Below are 9610 nucleotides of genomic sequence, written 5' to 3'. Positions count from 1 at the left end.
CATAAATTAAAAATATTATTACCATATCACTAAAATGTCTAGAGATATGGTTTGTATCTAATCGCAGCAGCATTTCGCTTTCCATTATAACTGTAGACAAAAAAATATAATTAGCACAAATAATAATTAATTAATTAATTTAAAATAAATAATAATTATATAAATATTATTTTTAATAAAAAAATAATATTTATATAAATATAATAATAAAAAATATAACAACTATTTTAAAATACTAACTTAAACAAAAATTTCTTACCACTAATAAGAAATTTAAGACTCAAATGAAAGGAGAATTTGAGTTATATAATAGAGGAATAGATGTTTTGGTGTGAAGAATGGGAGGGTTGAAGGGGTTTATATAGGGGAGGATGAGGGTGGTAGTTGAGGAAAAAACGGATGGGCATTTATGATATTTAATGAAATGCGCATCCCCGGGGATACGCTTTACCCCCGTGGCATTCGACTCAGCAAAACCCCGTGAAATCGCGTCCCCAGGGATGCGCCTTACCCGTGTGGCATCCCAGTAACCTAAATCCCAGGTAAAGCGCGTCCCCAGGGATGCGCCTTTGTGCCACCTCAGCCGAAAGGGTGTTACTTCGAGAAATATTGGTCAATTGGTGTTAGATAGGGAATATTAGGGTCAAAGGGTGTCAGTTATGTCAAATCACCGTTTTTTTAGATTGTAGGATAAAAATGGCTAAATTAAAATAAGGTAAGTTATATAGCACGAGTTTTTGGGTTAATTGCGCTTAAATCCTTCCATCTTTTTCGTGTTTTTCTATTTGGTCTCTGTTTTCCTTTTTTATTATTTTCAATTCTAATGCATTGTTTTGCTTTTACTTTGTTTTAGTCACTTATTTCTATTTTTTATTTCGAATTGACACTACTTTTTTATTTTATCTACATTTTGGTCACTGTTATTAATTTATCTCTAACCTACTAATTGCTAACTTATTAGCTACTAATTTACTAACTTTTTAATTTACTAAAGGATGACTTACTAATTCGAATCATTTTTGACCTTATGGTGAGTTGCTATAGGCTAAGATCCGTATTATTTATGGCATGGATAAAATTTTAAAATAATTACTAACTTCTAACTCACTGATTACTAACATTTAATTTTATTTTATCTTAATCTCTATTATTTATATTTATGTCTTTTAAGTTTATGTTACTTTAATTTCTTGCTTTTGATTTTATATATTGTTAATTTCAGTCCCTAAAATTTCAGTTTTTTCTTAATTTTCTACACTTTCTTAATTTAAGCTTTACATCCTATTTTTGTGCATTGTAGTCCTTTATTTGATGTATTTCAATTTTAGATCCTTATTTTAGATTCTTTTTAATTAAGTCCTAGAATTTTGATTTTAGATTGAACCCTTTAGGTTTATATTTATTTTAATGTAGCCTTCAATGGATTGCTTAAATTTTAGGTTTAGTCCCTAAGTTTATATTTCTTTAGATTAATCCTTGAACTTTTTAATTTAGGAGAATATTCAATTTTGTCCTCGCCTTAATGCTCAAGGTTCCATTTTGATTATTCAATTTAATAATTGATTAAAATCAACTATGATTAATGATTAAAGCCTCCACTTTATATTTATTTCATATTTAGTCCTTTAATTTAAGGAATACTTTTATTTGGTCCTCGCCTTAATGCCAAAGGTTCCATTCTGATTATTTGATTCCTTAATTTACTAAAATATGTTTAGGACTAATATTAGTACCTACATTTTTAGGTTTTTCCCTTTAACTAATACATTTAGTATAATTAGGGTTAATAATAAATTGCTTGGATTCATTTCAGTTTCAAAACAACGCAATGTTCATTTATTAGGGCGTTAATGGTGTATCTCTCGCGTTATGCTCTAGGGGTGACCACTGGTAATTCCCAAAGTAAATCAACATCCTTTCCAAAAACCTACATCATGATTTCTAAATCATTAAGGCAATGTTCATTTATTGGGATCGATAACGAAGCTTCTGCTTCTACCCAGGGTGATCGTTATTGGTCTTGATAAATCAACATCCTTTTCAAAATTTGCATACATAGTGACTTTTAAATTAAATAAAACTCTGAACTCAAAATTTCTAATTTTAAAATATAACGTAATTGACTAAGTACTAATTTTTAGGTGTTGTGGGGTGCTAACTCTTCTCCACGCATAATTGACTCTTGAACTTGATTTTTGATTTCGTAGACTAAAATTCGATATTTTGGTAAAATAAAATGTTTTATTAAAAATACCCAACTTTATGTGTTCAATCGCACCTTAAAAATGATTGGTGGCGACTCCCATCTTTTCTTAAAAATCTTTCCAAAAAAAAAATTATCATAACTAGTCGGCTTTTCCCCATGCCATGAAGGGTCGGTTGCGACAAACACAATGAGTCACTTATAAACATTCTTTTCCCCAATAAAAAAGATCGGTGGAGAAGGAGTTTTAATGAAATCCAATTGTTTGACCCTTCCCCGATAAACGGTGGCGATAAACAACGAACCATGGACATTGGACGAACGACGGAAACAATAACATTGGCGGTGTACCTCGCTGCCAAAAGAAACGCCGCCAAAAATGAAATTAAACAAGCACATGAAGGAACGGTTGGGGCAAAACTTACGCGAGCCAAAAAAAAAAAAAGAATGGCACTATATTACTCGGAAATTTTGGTAAAACACGCTCTAAGCCCCTAAGCTTCTAAGAGTTTGCAAGCTAACACCAACCTTTATAATTTTTTAATTTAATCCTAAACTTTGGGGGTGTGACAAGCTCCATCCAAATTTTAGGGTTTTAAAGCTAGGGAGGAAGAAGATAAAAGAAAGAGAGGAGTGAGTTAAGGCTTCAACTTTTCTCGATAAAACCCTCTACATTTAACTCCCTTACAAAAAATCTCTTTTCCTAGAGCTGTATTGCAGTATTTTATTTTGTTCGTTGGGTATACAGTTTTATCATATTTTTAAAAGCCACATATTTGTCATTAGCATGAACCATTTAAATTCATACAATCAAACTAAAAAATCATATATATAATTTGCATCAAATTAAAATGTAGTAACCACTTTCTATTAAAATTCATTTTAGTTTTGAGAATGATGGCATTATATTTTATTCCCAATTGCACCTCATTTATGAGCACAGGTTGTTTGGCTTGTTGATTATTCAGCATTACATGTTAGCAAACAAATTATAGGTGTTGGCATCAAGAATAATCTGCCTAACCGAAGCTACAGCTCCCATTGCAACTAACGCCGAGGATGCTATTGCTATCAACGTGTTTCCCCAGAACACTAATCCCTTTCTTGATGGCTTGAAAGTGAGATTGTACAATACCATTGGCAAAATGAAGTCCAGAGGGATTATTCCAAATGCACCAAACAATGCCATTATATCACCAAAGAAAGGGATCATTGCAGCAAATACAATGGCAATTATCACCGACAAGGATCTTAAAACCAATCTTGGGATCACGTTACGTGCAGAGAACTGATCCATCTTTGGGTTTGCAAACCATTTTTCAAATACTTCGTTTGTGGGTTGCAAGTAAACCTGCAATGGTTACATGAAAAAAAATATAGTAAAAATAATGTCTGCATGTTTGTTAAAATGAGTATTTTTGTGATATTCTTTATGAACTTACATTGTTCCAACCCTTCAATTGTGTTAGTAATTTGTAAGAGAATAAAATAATCGAAGAGCGATCAACATAAAATAAGATAGCTGTAAAAGATAAAATTAACGTGACAACAAAAATATATAGAAGACCAAAAATAATTAGGAGATTTCACTAAGACTTTAGTTGCCTATCATGTACATTTTGAAATTTGTAAGTCGATATTTCGTTGATATAGTACTAATTTTAAATTTTTCTTCGTAAATTTTAAGAAGACGAGCTAAGATGTCTCATAATGCTTTTGGGTTAATACTTGGCAGACATAGTTGAAATGAGGAAGAGTAGTTACCACAGAGACTGCAGCCAGTTGCGTAAGTGTGAAAATGTTGGTGAGCAAGAGAAACCAAATTGGCAGCAATGGCCTGTTTCGGGCCATGAAATTGGAAAGAACCGTTTGTTGAGATCGATTCCCAAATGCCCAATAACCAGAGATGGCCACACTGAAATACGTGATGGCTATGACACCAAAACATATACATAAACCTTTGAACATCTTGCCCTTCACTGGGGGAGCTACTGTTGCCTGCACCAAACATTCTCTCTTTATACGCAAGAGACCAAGTAAAGGAAAGAGAATAGTGGAATTCTATTTTTTTAGGTATAATGATAAAACGAATCTCTTGATTAAATAGATTTTTTAGATCGTATTCTTTCCTTTTTTAGAGTATTTTGACCCCTAATATTTTATTTTAGGGGAAAAGGCATCCTCGTAAATTAAAATTGTTAGTTAACAAACGATCAATGTTATAAAAATAAGGGGGTTTTCCCCCCTAAAATAAAACGTTTAAAATGCTCCAAAATAAAATAAGAGCTAAAGTGATTATTTCGTTAAACATTAGAGATCAAAATGCTCCCAAAAAGGAAATAGGAACCAAAATGACTATTTAGTCAAATATTAGTAGTATTTTTGACATTATGCATTTTTAATAGTCTATGATAATTATAAGGTATTATTTGCTTAGGGGCCAAATTACTTACAAAAAAGGAATGTGTGTCAAAATTACTATTTAGTCAAATGTTAGATGTATTTTTTGGCATTATGCATTTTTATGATAGAATGAGATGATTAGAATGTAGTATTTGTTTTGGGGTCAAAATGTTCCCAAAAAAGAATAGAGAAAAATGACTACTTAATCAAACATTAGGATTATTCTTTTTTTGGCATTATGCCTATTTTTAATAGTTTGTAATAATTACAATGTAGTATTTGTTTAAGGCCCAAAATGCTCCTAATTAAAATAGGGGTCAAACTAACTATTTAGTCAATCGTTAGTCTATTGAAATGCACACACCTTGCAAACTAAGTTAGTTGAACTTAGATCCTCTAACTAGAATAGTATTTCCTTTTACCGACTTCAATGAACTCGAATAATGTAATACTAGTACCTGTATTTCCGGGATAATCCCACATCCATATGTGGTGGCGATGATCGAAATACCATTAATGACTCCAAAAATACGGTTTTCTTTAGATCCATGCACTGAGTAGTCCTTGTTAGGTGCATTCCTGGAATTACCTGTCAAGATAAGCTACTGTAAACATCTAATCGGCTCATTTGGATGTGATAATTGTTGGGATTTCTGACCTATGTGTATTGAACCAGCAACAACCAATGCGGTGTAAGCAAGAATAAGGAGAAGAGAGGCAAGATTGATATGCCTAAGTGAATGGAAGGATGGTATTTGTGCCAACACTAGTGGTACTGTTCCAAATATGGTTATAAACTGGTACAGCTGCATCTTCCCACTTGGATTGTAGAGCAAGTAAATGAACTGCATGATATCATTCATACAGGAATATATAAGTGACATAGAACAAATTAATGCATGGTTAGCGAGAGAGATTGGAGAAACTGACTTTAAGACTTTGTCCTCCAAGAAGAATGCAGGCAATAACAGCACCGTAGCATATTGCAATTTGAAGTGGGCCAACTAAATATTTGCCCCATCTTGGTCCTGCCAAATCACTCAATTGGTTAATAACGTTTTTTTCCTACAAGTACCATCAAGACGGACCCAAAATTTTATGTCAGGGCATAAATTTAAGAAGTTATATTAGAAGAAATGACATCATATAAAAAAATTTAGTTAACAAATGGTTACCGTTCCAAAATATGAATACTTTTACCCTAAAAATGAAACGTTGAGGGTAAAAATACTCCAAAAGAATAAGGGTCAAGTTGATTATTTAATTAAATATTAAGGGTTTTTTACCTTAAAATGAAAGGTTAGGGCCTAAATGCTAAAAATATTATGGGTCAAAATAACTATTTTGATCAATGTCAGGGGCTAATTTTACCATTATGACATTAGAAATTTAGAAGGTATGAAATAACAAAAAAATCATATAATAAATTCAAAATAAATTTATTTTTGAGTAATTATTTTATTTTTATTTTTTAATTTGATTTGATTTGAAACAAATGATTTTCATATGAAAAAAATTGAAATCGAATTGAATTGTATAATTATACTTTTTAAAAAAAACCATAAATTGAAAAACTCAAATCAAACTAGACCACGTAGTTCAATTCGAATCGGTTTTCAATTTTCTCAACTTCGTTATCATCCCTAAATACTAGTATGAAAGAGTATACTCACCAAGAATGTCAGTAGCCATGTCTCGAAATCGAAGTTGTCGGTTCCCAAGATGAGCATGGTACTCCAAAACCAGGGAGAGAAGGTTGTAGGAGTAAAAGGTGAGCAGAGCTTGAAGAAGCGTGATGAGAATTCCAGGTGCCCAGCCCAGCAATGAGAAAGCAAAGGGAAAACTAAAGATAACAGGACCCACAATTGATGTGGTCAAGTGATACCCACAGTGCAACCATGAACCTACAGCCCCAAACCAAAGTTAACAGTTAACCTCCCTCCATGTGAAATCGAAATCCAAACTGATAAACTAAACCCACCTCTTGATTTGAGCACGAATAGAGCTCCTGCATCAAGCTGTACTGGAGAGTCAACCACGCCGTTTTCCTTATCACTTGAAGCCAAGTCCATGGATTTTGGATCACCAGTTGCCATTCTTCTACGCAGTCACTCTTTCATATATGCTTATCAAGGTTGAATGGCTCATGGGTGCATTTAGTTGACTATTAAGAGCTCTAGTTACGATCAAACTAATGACCGAGTAAACATGGGACCCTTCCCTTTTGGAATTGAAGTCAGTTTTGGACTAATCAACAGCTGTGCCCCGTTATAGGAAACTCAATCACATTTTATTGATCAGAATTCTTGTCCTTTTCTCAATTGGTCATATTATGAAATTTATTAATCTAAAAGGAAGATCTGAAAGCGTATAATGGTGCAGGAAGAAGTCAAATTAATCCACTACTATTTAGTGAAAGCTTTTGTTGTCAACTATTGCAATACCTTATTTTTATCCGGCTTAGATATTAAGACCAATTAACTTTGGTCTTTTGTTTTGAGAGCTATATATATATATATTTAACGTTTTAGCCTATTGATTTGGTTAACTTTGGTCCGTTCGAAAAGAAGATAAAATTAAACATTTATTTATTTTGAGTCCATTACAAGCCTGCTACCCAAATAATGAACCCTCGTTTACTCCTTCCACCTAACAGCTACCCCTAAACCCATACAGTCGTCCAAACCATTATAAACCTTCAACCCGTTACAAATCGGCCCAAACAATTTAGGGTTATCAAAAGTTGTAGTGCCACTCGAGGTTTCCAGAAGGTCTCCAGTTGTAGCGCGTGTCACCTACGTGAGGACCCCTCAACTCACTCACGTGCGCCAGGTCAGCTGGCACACGCCGTTAGCTCCCCTCCTTTAGGAGAGTTATCTCCACCAAAGCAGTTCTAAGGATAATCATAACATTTTAATGGATTAGAATCCCTCTTGTACGACAATTTGTATACCAGATGCAGTAAAGCATTGTCTGTAAAATCGAATGCGGGGAAAGGATTTGGAGTGTTTAGACTCAGGAAGAATCATTGTATTTTTTTTTTAGAAATAGTGATCAGGTTTCAAATCGCGGTCGCGGTCGCGTTTGCAGTTATTTTGGATTTACCGTGATTGCGACTGTCGCGGGTGCTATTGCGGTCGTCGCGGGCGCTATTGCGACCGTCGCGGGTAACTCGGACAGCGACGAAATCACTATATCACGGCCGAAATCGCGACCGTGGACCGTTTTTTAAAACCATAATAGTGATTAATAAAAGAGGCTATTTTTAGAAATGTGCCTCCATTTGTCTTGCATGTTTTTTCGGATAGGAGGAAGAGAGGCCAACAAACCCTACAAAAAAGAGAAAAGGGTGAGAGGAGAACTATCGAGCGAAAGGAAAAAAAAATAGGACTTTTGCTTTCCAACAAGCAGCATCCACGGTAGTTGGAAGCTCCGTTGACGAATATAAACGATGAAAAGAGAGAGTAGACACCTACAGACAACGTAAGTAAGAATCGAGGTGATCCAACCGTGAACGACAACAAATTAGAGCAGTGGGAGCTGAAAAGTTATTCCATCTACTAGTAGACTTTGAAGTATTTTTTTAGTGAATCCAAACTTGAATTCGAACTTAGGATAGTAAAATGAACCGACTGACGAAATTTGATGATTTTTAACTATTAGCAATAACTCACTGTGATTATGATCGATCAACGACCGAAATTATAGAAAGAAGAGAGAATTTTTCTCTTGTAGAGAGTAAGAGGAAAAGTAAATAACATGAAAGAAAAATTGAAAAGGTAAAGTATACAATTCATCACTGATTTTTTTTCCTCATATTGTTGACAATCATTTTTGTCTAAACTTTAATACATACTTTTCTTCCTGAAAATTTGAACATTTAATTTTATTTCAATTTTGTTAATTACTATTTCTTCTTTAATTGTAATTAGTACTAATATAATTATGAATATATTACATTTATTAATTAGATCAATTAGTATTAATATAAGTATATGAATGTCAATATATAAATATAAAATAAATGCTAATATTATTAATTAGATCAATTAGTATTAATATAAGTATATGAATGTCAATATATAAGTATAAAATAAATGCTAATATTTATTAATTTTGTGTTGCAGTCTATTAACACAACAAAACAATCCCAAATGTTACAATTCAAGCGGTCCAACACAACAAGCAGCAACCCGTTACAATTTATTACCCTAATTGGCTAACACATCATCAATTCACAACAACAACAGCCCACTATTACAATTAACCTTATTTAGCCCAGCACCAACAATAGACAGGTCCAATTGAAGCCCACAAGTAGATACCCTAACACTTAGAGTGCCAACTCCTTTGGACCTTTGAATCGTTAGATCTGGTTGAAAATCAACACTCCAAATTAGATGCAGTATAGAGTAGGGGTGTATTCGGTTCGGTTCGGTTCGGTTTTTTACCAAAAATTGAACCGAACCGAAATAAACGGTTTTTCAATATTTAAACCGAAACCGAAACCGAATAGTTAAAAAACCGAAAAAACCGAAACCGGTTTTTTCGGTTCGGTTCGGGTTTTTTAACGGTTCGGGTTTTTCGGTTCGGTTCGTTTTTTCGGTTTTTCAATGAAAAAATCACTTGAAACTATAATTTTTTTTACAAAAATTGCCTATTCGGTTCAATATGGAACAAATGGGTTCCATATGGAAAACCCGAACCGAACCGAATCAAAAAAATAAAGCCTTTAAACCGAACCGAAAACCGAACCGTTTAAAGCCAAATCGAACCGAACCGAACCATTTTACTCGGTTCGTGTCGGTTTTCTCGGTTTCGTTACTCACCCCTAGTATAGAGGGTTTATAAACCCTAATAATAAGACATATTCAACGTCGCCACAAACATATATCAGTCGTTCTATCTGACCATTGATCCAAAGGCCCTCGTGGTCCCATAAAGATCAACGGTTCAGCTCCACCGCACGTTTTATGCATGCGTGAGCGTTTGGGTCTCTCGCAT

General features: G+C 33.7%; 1 protein-coding gene across 1 annotated transcript; it reads right to left on the bottom strand.

Moving 5' to 3' along the window:
- Window positions 1-3113: 3113 nt before the first annotated feature.
- LOC120175783 (GABA transporter 1-like) lies at window positions 3114-6724 on the bottom strand. Its single transcript, XM_039182342.1, has 7 exons — window positions 6588-6724; window positions 6280-6510; window positions 5537-5634; window positions 5265-5451; window positions 5065-5195; window positions 3968-4201; window positions 3114-3554 (listed from the first exon to the last, which is right to left on the bottom strand). The coding sequence occupies exons 1-7, from the start codon at window positions 6700-6702 to the stop codon at window positions 3174-3176; spliced, it is 1377 nt and encodes a 458-aa protein (XP_039038273.1). The 5' UTR covers window positions 6703-6724; the 3' UTR covers window positions 3114-3173.
- Window positions 6725-9610: the final 2886 nt, after the last annotated feature.

The sequence above is a fragment of the Hibiscus syriacus genome, unplaced genomic scaffold (assembly GCF_006381635.1).
Source record: "Hibiscus syriacus cultivar Baekdansim isolate YM2019G1 unplaced genomic scaffold, ASM638163v2 tig00112215_pilon, whole genome shotgun sequence".
Taxonomy (NCBI): Eukaryota; Viridiplantae; Streptophyta; class Magnoliopsida; order Malvales; family Malvaceae; genus Hibiscus; species Hibiscus syriacus.
The sequence above is the reverse complement of the archived record's forward strand: the minus strand, read 5'-3'. Positions and strand labels throughout refer to the sequence as shown.